Genomic DNA, 20,316 nt, shown 5'->3' on the forward strand with positions numbered 1-20,316 from the left:
TCTAGCTTTGTAGTATAGTCTGAAGTCAGGGAGCCTGATTCCTCCAGCTTTGTTTTTCTTTCTCAGGATTGCTTTGGCTATTCAGGGTCTTTTGTGTCTCCATATAAGTTTAAAAAATTTTTTGTTCTAGTTCTGTGAAAAATGACATTGGTAATTTGATAGGGATTGACTTGAACCTGTAGATTGCCTTGGGTAGTACAATCATTTTGACAATATTCATTCTTCCAATCCAGGAACATGGTATATCTTTCCATCTGTTTTTGTCATTTTTGATTTCTTTTATCAGTGTCTCTTGTGATTTGATGACACTCTTTAGTGTTGTGTTTGGATTGCTTTTCCTTTTTTGTGTGTGTATCTATTGTAGATTTTTGGTTTGCAGTTACCATGAGGTTTTGATATAGCAGTCCATATATATACAAGATTGTTCTAAGTTGCTGGTCTCTTAGTTTCCAGAGCATTTCCAATATCCTGCATTTGTACTCTTCTCACAATTGCTGATTTTGACATCATATTTGTGTGTGGTTGACTTCCTACCTTCACTGTATGTTTGCCTTTACCAGTGAGCTCTTCCATTCATAATTTTCTTGTTTCTAGTTGTGGCCTTTTCTGCCTAGAGAAGTTCCTTTAGCATTTGCTATAAAGGTGGGTTTTGTTGTATTGAATTCTCTTAGCTTTTGCTTGTCTGTAAAGCTTTTGATTTCTCTGTTGAATGTGAATGAGAGCCTTGCTGGGTAAAGTATTCTTGGTTGTAGGTTTTACCCTTTCATTACTTTAAATATATCATGCCACTCCCTTCTGGCCTGCAGCGTTACTGCTGAAAAATCAGCTGATAACATTATGGGGATTCCGTTGTATGTTTTTTGTTGTTTTTCCCTTGTTGCCTTTAATATTTTCTCTTTGTCTTTAATTTTTGTCAATTTGATTAATATGTGTCTTGGCATGTTCCTCCTTGGGTTTATCCTGTGTTGGACTCTGCACTTCTGGACTTGAGTGTTTCCTTTCCCACGTTAGGGGAATTTTCAGCTCTTATCTCTTCAAATATTTTCTCAGGCCCTTTCTCTTCTCCTTCTGGGCCCCCTATAATTTGAAAGTTGGTGCATTTAATGTTTTCCCTGAGGTCTCTGAGACTGTCCTCCTTTCTTTTCATTCTTTTTTCTTCATTTTGTTCTGTAGCAGTGATTTACAGGAATCTGTCTTCCAGCTTATTCATTCTTCTGCCTTATTTATTCTGCTATGTTTTAAAATATATATATATATATTTATTTATTTATTTATTTTTGGCTGTGTTGGGTCTCTGTTGCTGCACGCAGGCTTTCTCTAGTTGCAGTGAATGGGGGCTACTCTTTGTTGCGGTGCTTGGCCTTCTCATTCCAGTGGCTTCTCTCATTGCGGAGCATGGGCTTCTAGGTGTGTGGGCTTCAGTAGTTGCAGCGTGTTGGCTTAGTAGCTGTGGCTCACGGGCTCTAGAGTACAGGCTCTGTAGTTGTGGCGCATGGGCTTAGTTGCTCCGCGGCATGTGGGATCTTCCCAGACCAGGGCTTGAACCCATGTCCCCTGCATTGGCAGGTGGATTCTTAACCACTGTGCCACCAGGGAAGTCCTTATTCTGCTATTGATTACTTGTAGTGTATTTTTCATTTCAGTTATTGTGTTGTTCATCTCTGTTTGCTCGTTCTTTAAATCTCCTAGCTTTTTGTTAAACTTATTTCTTGTATCTTCTCAATCTGTGCCTCCATTCTTTTTCTGAGATCTTGGATCATCCTTACTATCATTAACTGAATTCTTTTTCAGGCAGATTGCCTATCTCCACTTCACTTAGTTGTTCTTCTGGGGTTTTATCTTGTTCCTTCGTCTGGAAAATGTTTCTCTGCCATCTCATTTTGTCTGTCTGTGTTAGTGTTCTCTGTTCCGCAGACTGCAGGATTGTAGTTTGTCTTGCTTCTGGTGTCTGCCCTTTGGTGGGTGAGGTTGATCCAGGGACTTGTGCAGGCTTCCTGTTGGAAGGGACTGGTGCCTGCCCACTTGTGGGTGGAGCTGGGTCTTGTCCCTCTGATGGGCAGGGCCATGTCAAGGGGGTGTGTTTAGAGTCGGCTGTGGGCTCAGGGGGACTTTAGGCAGCCTATCTGCTGATGGGTGGGGCTGTGTTCCCACTCGGTTGTTTGTTTGGCCTGAGGCATCCTAGCCCTGGAGCCTGCAGGCTGTTGGGTGGGGCCCGGTCTTGTTGCCAAAATGGTGACCTCTGGGAGAGCTCTTGCTGATGAATATTCCTTGGGGCCTCCGCCACCGGTGTCCTTGCCCCCCATAGTGAGCCATAACTGACCTCCCCCTCCCCAGGCGACCCTCCAAGACCCACAGGTTCATCTGATCCAGTCTCCTATGGAGTCACTGCTTTGCCCTGTGGCCCAGTGCACATGAAACCTTGTGTGCGCCCTCCAAGAGTGAAGTCTCTGTTTCCCCCAGTCCTGTGGAGCTCCTGCTCTCATGCCCCGCTGGCCTTCAAAGCCAGATCCTCTGGGGTCTTCTCTTACTGATGTCAGATCCCCAGGCTGGTGAGCTTGATGTGGAGCTCAGAAGTCTCACTCCTGTCAGAGAACATCTGTGATATAATTATTTTCCTGTTTGCCGGTCACCCTCCCAGCCAGTATGGGATTTGATTGTGTGGTGAAAGCACCCCTCCTCCTGTCTCAATTGTAGCTTCTTTGGATGTAGAACATCTTTTTTGGTAGTTTCCAGTTTTTCTTGTTGATGGTTGTTCAGCAGTTAGCTGTGATTTTGATGTTTCTGTGAGAGGAGGTGAGCTCAAGTCCTTCTACTCTGCCATCTTGTCTCTTCCCTCATACCTAAATCCTAGAGTAAATTTCTAAAAGTGACATTGTTGGGTTAAAGTTTTGCAATTTTAGGACTTTTCATATATATTTTCACGCTATCTTATAGAAGTCAGTTTTTTCATCTCCCAGCAGAGTATGTAAATAGCCATTTCCTCATTCTTTCAACAATAAAACAATGAGCAGTCTATTAACTAGAACGTATATCTTAGGGGAACTACAATCCATTTTGAGTTAATTTTTCTGTATGGTGTAAGATAGGGGTCCAGATTCATCCTTTCGCATGTAGATACCCAGTTGTCTGAGCACCGTTTGTGAAAAGACTGTTTTCCGTATTGCATTGTCTTGACCTCCTTGTGGAAAATCAATTGACCATAAACATAAAGTTTTATTTCTGGACTCTCATTTCTCTTCCATTGATCTGCATGTTTATCCTTTATGCCAGGAACGTACTGTCTTGATTAATGTAACTTAGTATACCAATTCCTAAGCGCAAAAATACATTACTCATCACAAATTGTTGTTACTGTTTTTGTTTTAATTTGTGTGAGCTGGTATGAAGAAAATCATATCTAAGTTTTGTAATCTGTTTTTTTTTAATTTAAAGAGATGGTGAATATTTTTCATGTGTATATTGACCATTTATATTTCTAAAGGCCCTCCATCCATCTTATTACTCATATGCTAAACCTCCCCCTTGAATAAATTAAAATGTCGACTGGATTTCTGTTTGATTTTTTTTAACTTTATTTTTTTGATCACTGGATTTCAAATTAAGGGTTCTCCTTTTTGAACCTAGTGAAGGTTTTTTTGGCTCTTTGATTTTTCCTTTATCTTTTTTAGGAATGTACACACAGGTAAAGCAGTTCTAAAATAGTTTATAATTTACTTAAGGAAATTCATCATGAAGTATTTTATTTTGCATTTTAAATATTCTTTAGGTCTGCAAAGAAAGCAGAGTTGGAAGAAAATCAGCGAAGTTATAAACAGAAAAAGAAAAGGCGACGCATCAAGGTTCAAGAAGATTCATCCAGTGAAAACAAGGTAGTAAATAATGAGATTTACTGTGTGCGCTTGGAATTATAACTGGTACAGTAGACCATTGTAAATATGTTATTACATCTTCTGCATTCCATTCATTAATTAAATTCTACTCATTTATTTTTTTTATTTATTTTCTTTTTTTAACATCTTTATTGGGGTATAATTGCTTTACAATGGTGTGTTAGTTTCTGCTTTATAACAAAGTGAATCAGTTATACATATACATATGTTCCCATATGTCTTCCCTCTTGCGTCTCCCTCCCTCCCACCCCCCCATCCCACCCCTCCAGGCTGTCACAAAGCACCGAGCCAATATCCCTGTGCCATGCGGCTGCTTCCCACTAGCTGTCTACCTTACTACGTTTGTTAGTGTGTATATATCCATAACTCTCTCTCGCCCTGTCTACTCATTTATTTACATTTTAAATTTTGTGGAAGAATTGACTTACTGAAAGTATAAATATGCAGAAGTATTAACTTTGATATATTATCAATATTTTTCTTTTCCTTAACTGAATCTAATGGAAGTTTTAAGCTGTTCTAATTCATTATTTCCATTCTTAGGGCTATAGACTTGATGTGAAGTATTCTGTCTGAAGACATAAAACATAATGACTCATGTGATTGAATTTCTTTTACCAGTGAAGTCAGTCAATTTAAGTTTCTTGTACAATATATAAGCAGAATTATTTAGAGTACAAGTTCTCTGTAATGTTTTGTCAATCCTGTTCTCTTTTGGGGGGAGTTCATTTTTTTAATGAACCTTTTAACCATTTCTAACGTGCAATTCAGTGGCCTTAATTACATTCATAATTGGGAACTCTGTACCCCTTAAACGGTAACTCTGATTCCCACCTATCTGCAGCCCCTCATAACATCTAATTCTAATTTCTGTGTCTATGAATTTACCTGTTTTAGGTATTTCATACAAATGGAATCACACAGTATTTGTCCTTTTCTGTCAGGCTTCTTTCATTGACATAATGTTTTCACGGTTCATCCACGTTGTGGCATATGTCAGAATTTCCTTTCTTTTTAAGGCTGGATAATATTCCACTGTATGTATATATCACTTTGTGTTTATCCATTCATCTATTGATGGATGTTTGGGTTGTTTATACCTTTGGCTATTTTGAATAATGCTGCTGTGAATGCAGGCGAGTCCCTGCTTTTAATTCTTTTGGTTATAATCTGAGAAGTGGAATTGCTGGATCATATGGTAATTCTGTGTTCAACTTTTTGAGGAACTGTCACACTGTTTTCCCAATGCACCAGCCTTCCAGTTTTTCTACATCCTCACCAACACTTTTTATTTTCTGTTTTTTTTTAATAGCCATGCTAATGGGTGTGAGTTAGTATCTCATTTGTGGTTTTGATTTAAATTTCCCTAATGACAAGTGATGTTGAATATCTTTTTATGTGCTTATTGGACATTTCTGTGTCTCCTTTGGAGAAAGGTCTGTTCAGTCCTTTGTCCCCTTTTTAGGGTTGTTTTATTAATACTCTTCTGTATTACAAAGTGTAATTCTGAAGCTTTTCAGTACGTTTTCTTCCACCTTTTCTTGGTATGTTAATTGGAATTTCAAGTGGACAAATTAGAAAACTTTATAGTATTAACCTTTGATCATTTAAATTCCATAGAGTAATTCTGAAGAAGATGATAAAGAAGAAGATGAAGAAGAAGAAGAAGAAGAAGATGAAAATGATGATTCCAAGTCTCCTGGAAAAGGCAGAAAGAAAATTCGAAAGATTCTTAAAGATGATAAACTACGAACAGAAACACAAAATGCTCTTAAGGAAGAGGAAGAGAGGCGAAAGCGTATTGCTGAGCGGGAACGTGAGCGAGAGAAATTGAGAGAGGTAAACCAATTTTTATTTATGATTTTTTTAAATATATGACCTTCATAGATATACTTTAGTATTTCAAGAATAGGATGTTGTAATCAACCACAGATTTTTAGTTACAGTTACTTTTTCCTATTAGCAATATTTTATGCAACTTATAAATCTTCATTAGATTATATGAATTAGGTACAGAAAAGAGTTGAGATTCTTGATCACCAGAGTGATTGTGTTTTATTTGGAGTAGAAAACTGTTAAGAGGTTATTGCTTAAATCCATAAAGCATTTCAATTTTTTGAATAAACTTTTTCTTGTAAAAAATTTTAAGCACAGGTACAGGCAGAAGGAATAGTGTTATAAATCTCCATGTATCCATTACCCAGCTCCAATAATTACTAACACGTGGCCAGTTTTGTTTAACCTATTCTTTTGCCTTCAGATTATTTTGGAGAAGTCTCAGAAATCATATAATTTTGTTTATATATAGTTCAGAATATATTGTTGAAAGATAAGGACTTTTTAAACATTACCATAGTGCCATTATTACACTTAAACTTTAACAGTAATTCCATAATATCATCAAATATCCAGTTAAAATTCAAAATAATTTCATTTTCCTCACAAACATGATAGTGGTTTTGAAAATAGTTGGTGTGAATCAGGATCCCAAGAAAGTCTCACTACATATTGTGTTGCATTTGGATACTTATGTTTATGTTTATCCTTAAGCTAATACCACACTGTCTTGATTACTGTAACCTTATAGTAAGTCTTGAAATCCGATACTGTAACTTCTACAACTTTGTTCTACTTTTTTATTTATTTTTTTAAAATTTTATTTATTTATTTATTTATGGCTGCGTTGGGTCTTCATTGCTGTGCGCGGGCTTTCTCTAGTTGCAGTGAGCGGGGGTTACTCTTCGTTGCAGTAAGTAGGCTTCTCGTTGTGGTGGCTTCTCTCATTGCGGAGCAGGGGCTCTAGGCGTGCGGGCTTCAGTAGTTGTGGCACATGGGCTCCGTAGTCGTGGCTCACGGGCTCTAGAGCACAGGCTCAGTAGTTGTGGAGCATGGGCTTAGTTGCTCCGCAGCGTGTGGGATCTTCCTGGACCGGGGCTCAAATTGTGTCCCCTGCGTTGGCAGGCGGATTCTTAACCACTGCTCCACCAGGGAAGCCCTGTTCTACTTTTTTAGAGTTGTTTTGGCTCTACTCAATTATTTGCATATGGTTTAGTATCCTCTTGTCAATTTTTAACAAGAATCTTCCTGGAACTTTTATTGGGATTGTGTTGGATATTTAGATTAGTGACATCTTAACAGTATTTTGTTTACTGTTACATAAATATAGTATATTTCTCCATTTATTTCGTGCTCCTTTTATTTCTCTTAGCAATGTTTTATGCTTTTCATTGTACAAACCTAGCACATATTTTGCTAAATTTATCCCTAAGTAATTTATATTTTCTGATGTCATGGTAAATGAAATTTTAAGTGATTTAAAGACCTTGTGTTCTGTGACCTTGCCAAATTCTCTTATGAGTTCTAGTAGCTTTTTTTGTAGATTCCTGAAGATTTTCTACATATTCAGTCATGTTGTCTATACACAGAAACCATTTTATTAATTTCTTTCAAATTTATTTTCATTTCTGTTTTTAAATTATAAAAGGATAGTTAATTTTTTCAAATGCTTTTCTTTTTATAAATTTCTTTCTTTCTTTCTTTTTGGCTGCGTTGGGTCTTCGTTGCTGCGTACAGGCTTTCTCTAGTTGCAGTGAGTGGGGGCTACTCTTTGTTGTGGTGTGCGGGCTTCTCATTGCGGTGGCTTCTCTTGTTCTGGAGCACAGGGTCTAGGGCACGTGGGCTCAGTAGTTGTGGCTCGCGGGCCCTAGAGCGCAGGCTCAGTAATTGTGGCCCATGGGCTTAGTTGCTCTGCAGCATGTGGGATCTTCCCAGACCAGGGCTTAACCTCTGTCCCCTGCATTGACAGGCAGATTCATAACCACTGTGCCACCAAGGAAGCTGTCAAATGCTTTTAAATGTATCTGGTGATCTAGAAAATTAGTCTTGCATTGCTAGAATAAGCCTTGCTTGGTCATGGTATATTACTCTTTTTATATATTGTTGTATTTCTTTTGCTATATTGTTTCAACAGGAGTTTTACCTCACTGTTAAGGAGACATGTTGGTTTGTAAATTCCTTTTCTTGTAATATCTTTCTGTTTTTGCTATCACAGTAATACTGTTCTCATGTAAAATGAGTAGGGAAGTGCTCTATCTCCTCTTCTTTTTTTTTTTTTTTTTTGCGGTACACGGGCCTCTCACTGTTGTGGCCTCTCCCATTGCGGAGCACAGGCTCCGGATGCGCAGGCTCAGTGGCCATGGCTCATGGGCCTACCTGCTCCACGGCATGTGGGGTCTTCCTGGACCGGGGCACGAACCCGTGTCCCCTGCATTGGCAGGCGGACTCTCAACCACTGTGCCACCAGGGAAGCCCTCCTCTGTCTTCTTAAAAGAATGTTTGTAAGATAGATATTATTTCATTCTTAAATGTTTGATAGAATTCTCCAGTGAAGCTATTGGTCTGATGTTTTCTGAGTTTTTAGAAAATTTTAAACAGATTCAGTTACTTTAATAAATGTTGGGCTATTTAGACTTATCTGTTTCTCCTTAGGCCTGTTTTGATCAATTTTGTCCTTAAGGAATTTGTCCATTTCATTTATGTAGTCTAATTTATTGATGTAAATTTGTTCACACTATTCCGTTATTAAGTTTTTTGTTTTTTGTAGACACTGTCATGATATCTCATCTTTCATTTGTGTTATTGATAATTTGTCTTTTTTTTTCTTGATTAGTCTCTCTAGAGGTTTAGCAATTTTACTATCTTTTCAAAAACACCAGCTTTGGATTTAATTTCCTCTATTGTTTTCACCTTTTTCTAATTCATTGGTTTCCATTCTATTTTTATGTTATCACCCTTTCTTTGGGTTTAATTTGCTTTTTTACCAGCTACTTAAGGTGAATTTTGGATCTTGCTCCTTTTTTAATGTATACATTTAAAGGTATAAAGTTCCCCACTCTGCATACTGTTAAATGCTGCAGTGTATGAATTTTGATGTTTTGTGTTTTCCTTTTACTCTGTTCAGATCTTTTCTATTTTTCTTATGACCCAGAAAATGATGTATCTTTCTGAACGTTCCATGTATATATTCTGCCATTGTGGGGTGAAATATTCTATAAATTTCAATTAGGTTATGATGGTTTATTACATTCAGGTCCTGTGTATCCTTTTTTTTTTTAAGTTAACACTTAAAAAAGTGTTAGGCTGCTCCAGGTCTCAGTTGTGGCATGTGGGATCTTTTTTTTTTTTTTCTAGTTGCAGCATGCGGACTCTCAATTTGCAGCATGTGGACTTCTTAGTTATGGTATGCAGAGTCTTAGTTGCAGCAGGCGAACTCTTAGTTGTAGCATGCATGTGGGATCTACTTCCCCGACCAGGGGTCAAACCCGGGCCCTCTGCATTGGGAGCATGGAATCTTATCCACTGGACCACCAGGGAAGTCCCAGGTCCTGTTTATCCTTAATGATATTTTGTCTCATATTGAGAGAGCAGTGTTGAGGTCTCCAACTATAATTGTCAATTTGTCATTTTCTCATTGTTCTTCTCTCAGTTTTTGCTTATAGTTTGTTATTAGGTACATGTACATGTATGATTGTTATGCCTTTCTTGTGAATTGACCCATTATCAATGAGTAATGTCCCCTTTTACCTCTGGTGATTTTTCACCATCTGAAATCTAGTCTATGTGATGATAGTATAGTCACACCATCTTTCTTTTCAAGCATTTTTCTATGAAAAGTTCCAACATACTGCAAGGTTTACAGAATTTCACAGTGATTTCCCATAAACTCAGGTCCTAGATTTTCTGTTAACATTTTACTATACTTGGTTTGTTACATTCCTATTTATCTACTAATCTCTCTATCCATCATTATATTTTTTATGCATTTCAATGTCAATTGCAGACATCATTTCACTTAACCTTAATGCTTTAGCTTGCATGTCATTAGCTAGAATTCATATTTATTTAAAATTTTTATGTAAAATTTATTTTGAGTGAAATGTACCAATTTTAAGTGTACATTTGCTTTTGACATACCATGGAATGCACACATCTACTGTATGTATTTTTGTGTTTTTCTTCAGCTTGCCTTTTTTCCTTTTACTTAATGTTTCGAGAGTGTTCTGTCCTCCCTAGGTTGTGTCTGCTCTTGACTGTGAAACAGCTTATCTGTTGAATGGATGTACCACTGTCAATCCTCCCCTCCCCAAATCTTCTTTTGAGGTACAGTTAGGTTGTTCCAACGTTTTCACTAAATTGGAGTATCCTGTTACATATTGGCATGACTTCTTTTGTTTGTGCTTCTTTGGGTTTTTTAAAAAAATTTCTTACTATTTTAACTATTTTTAAGTACACAGTTCAGTGAAATACATGTTGTGTAACCATCATCACCATCCTTTTTCATGACTTTTTTATCATCCTAAGCAGAAACTGTGTACCCATTTAACAATAAATTCCCATTCCCCCTTCTCCCTAGTCTCTTGTAACCTCTCTTCTACTTTCTGTCTCTATGAATTTGGCTATTCTAGGTACCTCATATGAGTGGAATCATTCAGTATTTGTCCTTTTCTGTCTGTCTTATTTCACATGGCAGAATGTTTTCAAGATTCATTCATGTTATATCAACTATGAGAATTTAATTTCTTTTTAAGGATGAACAGTATATTCTATGCATATACAACATTTTGTTTATTCATTTATCTGTTGATGGATACTTAGGTTTCTTCCACTTTTTGGCTATTGTGAATAATGGTGCTTTGAACATGGATGTACAAGTATCTCTTCAAGTTCCTGCTTTCCAGTCTTCTGGGTATATATACAGAAGTGGAATGGTGGAAGATATGGTAATTCTTGATGTATTTTTTGAGGAATCACCACAGTGTTTTCCACAACAGCTGCACCATTTTATATTTCCACCAGCAATGCATACAGGTTCCAATTTCTCTACATCTTTACAATATTTCTTTTCTCTTCTTTCTTCTCTGCCTCTCCCGTCTTTTGTAATAGCCAACCTAATGATTGTGAAGTGGTATTTCATTATGTTTTTTTTTTTTTTTTTTTTTTTGCGGTACGCGGGCCTATCACTGCTGTGGCCTCTCCACAGAGCACAGGCTCAGCGGCCATGGCTCACAGGCCCAGCCGCTCTGTGGCATGTGGGATCCTCCCGGACTGGGGCACGAACCCGTGTCCCCTGCATCGGCAGGCAGACTCTCAACCACTGCACCACCAGGGAAGCCCTCATTGTGGTTTTGATTTGCATTTCCTTAATGACTAATGATGTTGATCATCTTTTCATGTGCATATTGACCATTTGTATATTTTTGGAGAAATGTCTATTCAAATCCTTAGCACATTTTAAAATTGTGCTTTTTTCGTTATTGTTGTATTGTAGGGGTTCTTTATATATTCTGGATATCAGTCTCTTATCATATATGTAATTTGCAAATATATTCCCCCATTTTGTGGATTATCTTTAATTCTATTGATAAGTATCCTTTGCATAAAAGTTTGAAATTTTGATGAAGTCCAGTTTATCAATTTTTTTTCATTGCCTGTGCTATTGATGTTTTATTTAAGACATCATTGCCAAATCCTTTGTCATGACAGTTTCTTTCTTTGCCATTTTGTATAATCCTGTTAATGTGCTATTGAATTTGGTTTGCTAGTACTTTGTTGAGGAGTTTTGAATCTATATTAATAGAGAATCTGTAGTTTTCATATAGTTTATTTGTCTGAATTTTGAATCAGGGTAATGCTGGTCTCATTGAATGAACTGGAAAATATTCCCTCATCTTCAGTTTTCTAGAAGAGTTTGAGAAAAATTGTCATTATTTTTTAAATGTTTGGTAAAATTCACCAGGGAAGCCCATCTGGCCCTAGGCTTTGCTCTTTGTTGGAAGTTTGATTACTGATTCAGTGTTCTTAACTAGTTTAGCAGTCTGTTCAGATTTTGTTTTTTTCATGGGTCTGATCTGGTGGTTTGTGTTTCTAAGAATTTTTCCATTTCATCTATGTTATCCATTTTGTTGTATAGTTGTTCATAGTATTCTTTCATAATTATTTTTATTTCTGTAAAATTGCTAGTAATGTCATCACCTTTATTTCAGATTTTAATAATTTGAATCCTCTGTCTTTTTGTCTTACTCATTCTAACTAAAGATTTGTGAATTTTATTCTTTTCAAAGAACCAACTTTTGATTTTGTTGATTTTCTCTTTTTCTAGTGTCTGTTTTATTTCTGTCTGCTCTAATCCATTTTATTTCCTTCCACCTGCTAGCTTGGGTTTAGTTTGCTCCTCTTTTTCTACTTCTTTAAGGTGTAAAGTTAAGTTCTCAATTTGTGATCTTATTTCCTTTCTAATGTGTGTGTTTACCACTATACATTCCCCACTTAGCACTTCTTTTGCTGAATCCCACAGGTTTTAGTATTTTGTGTTTTCATTTTAATTTGTCTGAAGGTATTTTCTAATGTCCCTTGTGGTTTCTTATTTGACCTATTGGTTATTTAAGAGTATCTTGTTTAATTTATGCATATTTGCATTTTTCCCATTGTCCTTTTGTTATTGATTTCTAGTTTCATTCCACTGTGATTGGAGAAGATAGTTTTTTATGATTTTATTTATTTACTTATTTTTAAGTGGTCAGTAAAACCTTTCATTTTATTTATTTTTTATTGAAGTATAGTTGATTTTTATGATTTTAATCTTCTAAAATTTATTAAGGCTTGTTTTGTGCCCTAACATGTGGTCTGTCCTTGAGAAGTTCCATGTGCACTTGAGAAAATTCGTACTCTGCTGTTGTTGAGCAGAGTGTTCTGTGTGTTAGGGCTAATTGGTTTACAGGGTTGTTCAAGTTCTGTGTTTCCCTGTTGATCTTTAGTTGGCTTGTTCTATGCATTATTGAAAGTAGGGTGTGATGTCTCCAAACTATTATTGTAGAACAGCCTATTTCTCCTTTCAATTCTGTCAGTGTTTGCTTCATATAATGTGGGACTCTGTTTTGGATGCATTTATGTTTATGATTGTTATATCTTTTTGATTAATTTACTCATCTGTTAATATATATATATTTTGCCTTTTGTAATTGTTTTTGACTTAAAGTCTATTTGTCTGATGTTTATATAGCCATCCCAGCCTTCTTAGTTGCTGTTTACATGGAATATCTTTTACCATTCTTTCATTTTCAACCTATTTGTGTCTTTTGATCTAAAGTGAGTCTTTTGTAGACAACCAATATTTGGATCATTTTTTAATGAATTTTAGCATTCTGTACCTTTTGATTGGCGGTTTAATCCGTTATATTTTAAGTAAGTACTGATGAGTAAGGATTTACTTCTTCCATTATGCTATATTTTATATGTCTTACTGCTTTTTTGCTCATCATTTCCTCCATTGCTTCCCTTTTTTTTGTTTGTTTATTTCATTTTTTGCAGTGACACATTTTGATTCCCATCTCATTTTCTTTTGTGTATCATATGTAGATATTTTCTTTGTGGTTAACATGGGATTACATATAACATCCTAACATCATAATGATGTAGTTTAAATTGAATGAACTTGACCTCAGTCATGCACATAAATCGTAGTCTTTTAGAGCCCCATTCCCCCCTGTATATAATTCATGTCACAGATTTTGTTTTTATACATTTTATGCCCCAATAATATATATTTATAATTACTTTTTATGGTTTTGTCTTTTAAATCCTATAGAAAGTAAACCTGGAGTTACAAACCAAAATTACAATAATACTGGGTTTTATATTTGACTGTGTATCTTTTCCATACATCTCTAGTTCTTTATACATCTTTGAGTTACTATATAGCATTTTTTTCATTTCAACCTGAAGGCTTCCCTTTAGTATTTCTTTTAGGGTAGGTCTATTTTTAACGAACTCTCTCAGTTTAGGAATGTCTTGATTTCTCCCTCTATTTTGAAGGATACTTTTGTTTGATATAAAATTCTCAGCTGACAGTTGTTTTCTTTCAATACTTTAAAATATATTATTGCACTGCCTTTTGGCCTTCAAGTTTCTGATGAGAAATAAGCTGATCATATTATTTATGATCCCTGTATGTGACAAGTCACTTCTCTTTTGCTACTTTCAAGATTCTCTCTTTCTTTGTACTTTGAAGTTCTGATTATAATGTGCTTAGTCTGGGTCTCTTAGTTTATCTCACTTCAAGTTTGTTGTGCTTCTTGGATTTCTAGATCCTGGTTTTTACTCAAATTTGGGGAGTTTTGGCCATTATTTCCTCAAATAACCTTTCTGCCCCTATTTTTCTTCTCCTTCTTAGACTCTCATAATGTATATATTGATCTGCTTGATGATGTCCTACAAGTCCCTTGGTCTCTCAGTTTTCTCAATTCTTTTTTCTTTCTGCTCCTTAGACTTGATAATTTCAGTTGACATCTTCATGTTTGATAATTTTCTGCCTGCTCATATCTGAATCCTTTTTGAATTTTTAATTTTACTTATTGCCTTTTTCAGTTCTTTTGACTCCTTTTTATAATTTCTACTGCTTTGTTGATAGTCCCATTTTGTGCCTACATTGTTTTCCTGATTTCCTTTAGATTGTCCACAGGTTCCTTTGGGTTTTTGAACATATTTTAAGACAGTTACTTTAATGTCTTTGTCTAATAAGTCCATTGTGGGGGACTTATCAGGGATGGTTTCTGTTGTCTTATTTTGTTTTTTTGAATGGGCCATGTTTTCCTGTTTCATTGTTTGGTTTGTGGGTTTTTTTTAATTGCATATTGGGCATTTGGCTATTATAATGCAGTAACTCTGGAAATTAAGTTCTCTCCCTTCCCAAGGATTTGCTGTATTTCTTTTCTTTAGTTGTCATAGTCTGATTGATATGAGACTCTCCCCATTTATTTTTGCAAAGTTTGTTTATTGTTTTGCATCATTACTGAATGCTCTTTTCCTTTCACTAATGTTCTGTTAATGTTTTGAAAGAGATTTCCTTGAATGCCTGATCTTTTCCAGTCTTTGTAGATTGGCTCTGTACTGGGGCACTCCTTCAGTACTTAACAAGACTTGCAATGAAGCTAAAGGATCACTCTGAGGTTAAAACTTAAGGGCTTTTCAGGTATTTTCTGAGCATGTTTCTTACCTGGGCATACACTTGGTTTTATAATTCTTCTGTCTATTTTGCTGGTTTTGAATGTCCTAAATTCCAAGAGTCTCATCCTAGCTTCGTCTCTGGGCCTTAGGTGGTCAGTTACATGTCTCCACCTATAATGTCTTGGCCCTGACAACTGTGGGTTTATAGTTGCCTTGTAGCTTTTTTTTTTTAAGCATTTTTTTCTGCTTTTTCCCATCAGAATTTCAACTTAGGTGAAACAATGGTAAGAGTTTTATGTCATTCCTTTGGTTATCCCCAGGCAGGTTATAATAGATATACACCATAATTTGCAAATAATTTCTGCTGTGCTCCCTCTATTTTGAGGGAGGAAACTGTCAACCAGGCTGCTGCTGCTTCAAGAATAAGACCATCACCTCACTAGGAGGTAGTGGGATAAGGGCAAGTAAAAATACCATAAAACTTTCCTACCATTTTAAAGATGGCCTATCTCTGGTCTCTACTGAATGCCTTGTGTTATGCATGAAGAGTATACTCTACCTTGTTTGAAATTGAATGCCTTCCAGACCTATATGATAATTGGGAACTATTTAGCTCACAACTTCTTGGTCACATTTTGTCTGACTTTGTGGAGTTTTACTCCTCATGTGCATTTTAATATTCAGTTAAGACAGTGACTCCCATTTTGATTTCTGGAGGTCTTTTTGTATAGTCCTTTTCTCTCTGTAGTTCTATGTAGTTTCTCTCTGTAGTTTTTCTAGCCATCTCAGCTTGACTTCTGTCTCCCCAGCTCAGCACAACTCCAGTGTTCTGCTTTGGATACCCTCGATTCTGGAATGTGCCTTCAGGCAGCAGTCAAGGGGGAATAGGGCCCTCCTTATTGGTTTTGCTTCTCTCAGGTATCAGTGTCCTGCTGGTGCCTGTTATTCAAAGTCCAAAAATGTTAGTTTTGTATATTTTGTCTACTTTCCTAATTGATTACAGCAGGAGGGTAAATTTGGTCCCTAGTACTCCATCTTGCATTGTGATCCTGAATCTCCATCAGCAGAAATGGGGCTCAGCCTTTTCAGTATGTTGCTTAAATGGTTTTGCTTTCATTTTTTCTTTTCCTTTTTCAATTCAGACATGGGATACATTTCATGTCCTTATTTATTATTCTTTGCTATAGCTTAATTTATCATTTCTCCTAAATTCTCCCATTTCATTACTATTATTAGTTATATAAACTTTACTTAAATTGTACCTTGAGTGCATAAACACATGCACTTAGTCACTAATAAGTAGACAGTTTTTTTATAAGTTGTCTTCTCCTCCATTCAGGATGAAGATTCACTAATCTCCAATCCTGAAGATAGTGCTTAATAGCTAAAATATCACTTATGAATATATGGTTCGAAATTCTTAAAGCCTTGTATATTAGTTTACTACTGTGCATTAAAAAATACCACAAGCTTAGCTTAAAACAAGACAAAGTTATTATCTCACAGTTCTATAAGTCAGGAATTTGAGAGTGGCTTAGCTGAGCCTGGTCTACTGGGTCGTCTGCTCAGTGTCTCACCAAGTTGAAATTAAGATGTTAGCCAGAGCTGCAATTTTCATCTAAGACTTTGTTGTTTTCTAGCTCACATATTGGCAGAATCCAGTTCCTTGTGATTGTATCAGTGAGGTCCTTAGCTACTAGAGACTTCTCACAGTATGGCAGTGTGCTTGTCTTGGAGACCAGAAGAGAGCATCTCTTACCCTTCGGTCTTTTAAAGAGCTTACCTTGATCAGGTCTGGCTCACCTAGGAGAATGTCCCTTTTGATTAAACCAAACCCAGCTGATTAGTGGCCCAATTATGGGGATGATATCTCATCATAGTTACAGATCTCAGTCACACTCAAGGGGATGGGATTATACCAGAGGGTGGGAATCTTGGAGGCCATTTTAGGATTCTGCCTACCACACCCTGCAAATAGGACAAGACATTCAGAGAATTTTACATTTTGGCTAAAGGCTTTGCCCCAGCAATATGAAGCTGGGACACATCCAAGCTAGAAAACAATAAAAATTTAGTGAATACTTAGTCTATGCCTAATACTTTTTATTCTCTGCCTTATTTAATCTCTGCAACAACCCCATGTGGGTTATTTATAATCTTTCCTAATTTGCGCATGGAGAAACTAAAGCTAAGAGGGTTTAAGTAACTTGTTGAAATGGAGCTGGGATCTAAATGGCCTGTGCTATTTATACTCCACCACACTTTATCCTAGTATTAATCTTGATTTGTATATAATTTCAGTTTTATATAAGTGAAGTATCTATCCAGGTGATTTATTACAAATTTGTGACTTATTTAACATTTTTTACATGCAATAATGGTACTGTAGTTATGATTTTAAAAAGAGTGTCCTTTTTTTTAGAAGACTACTATTTAGCTTCATTTATTGACTTTTTTATTTTATTTTATTTTTTACATCTTTATTGGAGTATAATTGCTTTACAATGGTGTGTTAGTTTCTGCTTTATAACAAAGTGAATCAGTTATACATATACATATGTTGCCATAACTCTTCCCTCTTGCATCTCCCTCCCTCCCACCCTCCCTATCCCACCCCTCCAGGCAGTCACAAAGCACCAAGCTGATCTCCCTGTGCTATGCAGCTGCTTCCCACTAGCTATCTACCTTACGTTTGGTAGTGTATATATGTCCATGCCTCTCTCTCGTTTTCTCACAGCTTACCCTTCCCCCTCCCCATATCCTCAAGTCCATTCTCTAGTAGGTCTGTGTGTCTTTATTCCTGTCTTACCCCTAGGTTCTTCATGACATTTATTTTTTCTTAAATTCCATATATATGTGTTAGCATACGGAATTTGTCTTTCTCTTTCTGACTTACTTCACTCTCTATGACAGACTCTAGGTCTATCTACCTCATTACAAATAGCTCAATTTCATATCTTTTTATGGCTGAGTAATATTCCATTGTATATATGTGCCACATCTTCTTTATCCGTTCATCCGATGATGGACACTTAGGTTGTTTCCATCTCCTGGCTATTGTAAATAGACCTGCAATGAACATTTTGATACATGACTCTTTTTGAATTATGGTTTTCTCAGGGTATATGCCCAGTAGTGGGATTGCTGGGTCATATGGTAGTTCTATTTGTAGTTTTTTAAGGAACCTCCATACTGTTCTCCATAGTGGCTGTATCAATTTACATTCCCACCAACAGTGCAAGAGGGTTCCCTTTTCTCCACACCCTCTCCAGCATTTGTTTCCAGATATATTTTTTAACATCTTTCTTGGGGTATAATTCCTTTACAATGGTGTGTTAATTTCTGCTTTATAACAAAGTGAATCAGTTATACATATACATATGTTCCCATATCTCTTCCCTCTTGCTTCTCTCTCCCTCCCACCCCACCAGGCGGTCACAAAGCCCCGAGCTGATATCCCTGTGCTATGCGGCTGCTTAACACTAGCTATCTACCTTACGTTTGGTAGTGTATGTATGTCCATGCCTCTCTCTTGCTTTGTCACAGCTCCCCCTCCCCCCTCCCCATATCCTCAAGTCCGTTCTCTAGTAGGTCTGTGTCTTTATTCCTGTCTTACCCCTAGGTTCTTCATGACATTTTTTTTTCTTAAATTCCATATATACGTGTTAGTATACAGTATTTGTTTCTCTATTTCTGACTTACTTCACTTTGTATGACAGACTCTAGGTCTATCCACCTCATTACAAATGGCTCAATTTCGTTTCTTTTTATGGCTGAGTAATATTCCATTGTATATATGTGCCACATCTTCTTTATCCATTCATCCGATGATGGGCACTTAGGTTGTCTCCATCTCCGGGCTATCATAAATAGAGCTGCAATGAACATTTTGGTACATGACTCTTTTTGAATTACGGTTTTCTCAGGGTATATGCCCAGTAGTGGGATTGCTGGGTCATATGGTAGTTGTATTTGTAGTTTTTTAAGGGACCTCCATACTGTTCTCCATAGTGGCTGTACCAATTCACATTCCCACCAGCAGTGCAGGAGTGTTCCCTTTTCTCCACACCCTCTCCAGCATTTATTGTTTCTAGATTTTTTGATGATGGGCATTCTGACCAGTGTGAGATGATATCTCATTGTACTTTTTTTTTAATTTTTTTTTAACATCTTTATTGGGGCACAATTGCTCTACAATGGTGTGTCAGTCTCTGCTTCACAACAAAGTGAATCAGTCACACATAAACACATGTTCCCATACGTCCTCCCTCTTGCGTCTCCCTCCCTCCTACCCTCCCTATCCCACCCCTCCAGGCTGTCACAAAGCACCGAGCCAATATCCCTGTGCCATGCAGCTGCTTCCCACTAGCTATCTACCTTACTATGTTTGTTAGTATGTATATGCCCATGACTCTCTCTCGCCCTGTCACAGCTCACCCTTCCCCCTCCCCATAACCTCAAGTCCGTTCTCTAGGAGGTCTGCATCTTTATTCCTGCCTTACCCCTAGGTTCTTCATGACATTTTTTTTCTGAAATTCCATATATATGTGTTAGCATACGGTATTTGTCTTTTTCTTTCTGACTTACTTCACTCTGTATGACAGACTCTAGGTCTATCCACCTCATTACAAATAGCTCAATTTCGTTTCTTTTTATGGCTGAGTAATATTCCATTGTATATATGTGCCACATCTTCTTTATCCATTCATCCGATGATGGGCACTTAGGTTGTTTCCATCTCCTGGCTATTGTAAATAGAGCTGAAATGAACATTTTGGTACATGACTCTTTTTGAATTTTGGGTTTCTCAGGGTATATGCCCAGTAGTGGGATTGCTGGGTCATGTGGTAGTTCTATTTGTAGTTTTTTAAGGAACCACCTTACTGTTCTCCATAGTGGCTGAACCAATTCACATTCCTACCAGCAGTGCAAGAGTGTTCCCTTTTCTCCACACCCTCTCCAGCATTTATTGTTTCTAGATTCTTTGATGATGGCCATTCTGACTGGTGTGAGATGATATCTCATTGTAGTTTGGATTTGCATTTCTCTAATGATTAATGATGTTGAGCATTCTTTCATGTGTTTGTTGGCAGTCTGTATCTCTTCTTTGGAGAAATGTCTATTTAGGTCTTCTGCCCATTTTTGGATTGGGTTGTTTGTTTTCTTGTTATTGAGGTGCATGAGCTGCTTGTAAATTTTGGAGATTAATCCTTTGTCGGTTGCTTCCTTTGCAAATATTTTCTCCCATTCTGAGGGGTGTCTTTTGGTCTTGTTTATGGTTTCCTTTGCTGTGCAAAAGCTTTGAAGTTTCATTAGGTCCCATTTGTTTATTTTGGTTTTTATTTCCATTACTCTAGGAGGTGGGTCAGAAAGGATCTTGCTGTGATTTATGTCATAGAGTGTTCTGCCTATGTTTTCCTCTAAG

General features: G+C 36.9%; 1 protein-coding gene across 11 annotated transcripts in view; it reads left to right on the forward strand.

Moving 5' to 3' along the window:
- The window catches only part of ATRX (ATRX chromatin remodeler), a 251,968-nt gene that overhangs the window by 123,443 nt on the left and 108,209 nt on the right, over positions 1-20,316 (forward strand). For all 11 annotated transcript variants that reach the window (XM_067723503.1, XM_067723492.1, XM_067723495.1 and 8 more), the window contains 2 exons: positions 3,767-3,869; positions 5,511-5,729. In XM_067723503.1, coding sequence (XP_067579604.1) covers positions 3,767-3,869; positions 5,511-5,729 — 322 coding nt within the window. The remainder of the gene's footprint in view (positions 1-3,766; positions 3,870-5,510; positions 5,730-20,316) is intronic.

Source organism: Pseudorca crassidens, chromosome X (assembly GCF_039906515.1).
Source record: "Pseudorca crassidens isolate mPseCra1 chromosome X, mPseCra1.hap1, whole genome shotgun sequence".
NCBI classification, from domain to species: Eukaryota; Metazoa; Chordata; class Mammalia; order Artiodactyla; family Delphinidae; genus Pseudorca; species Pseudorca crassidens.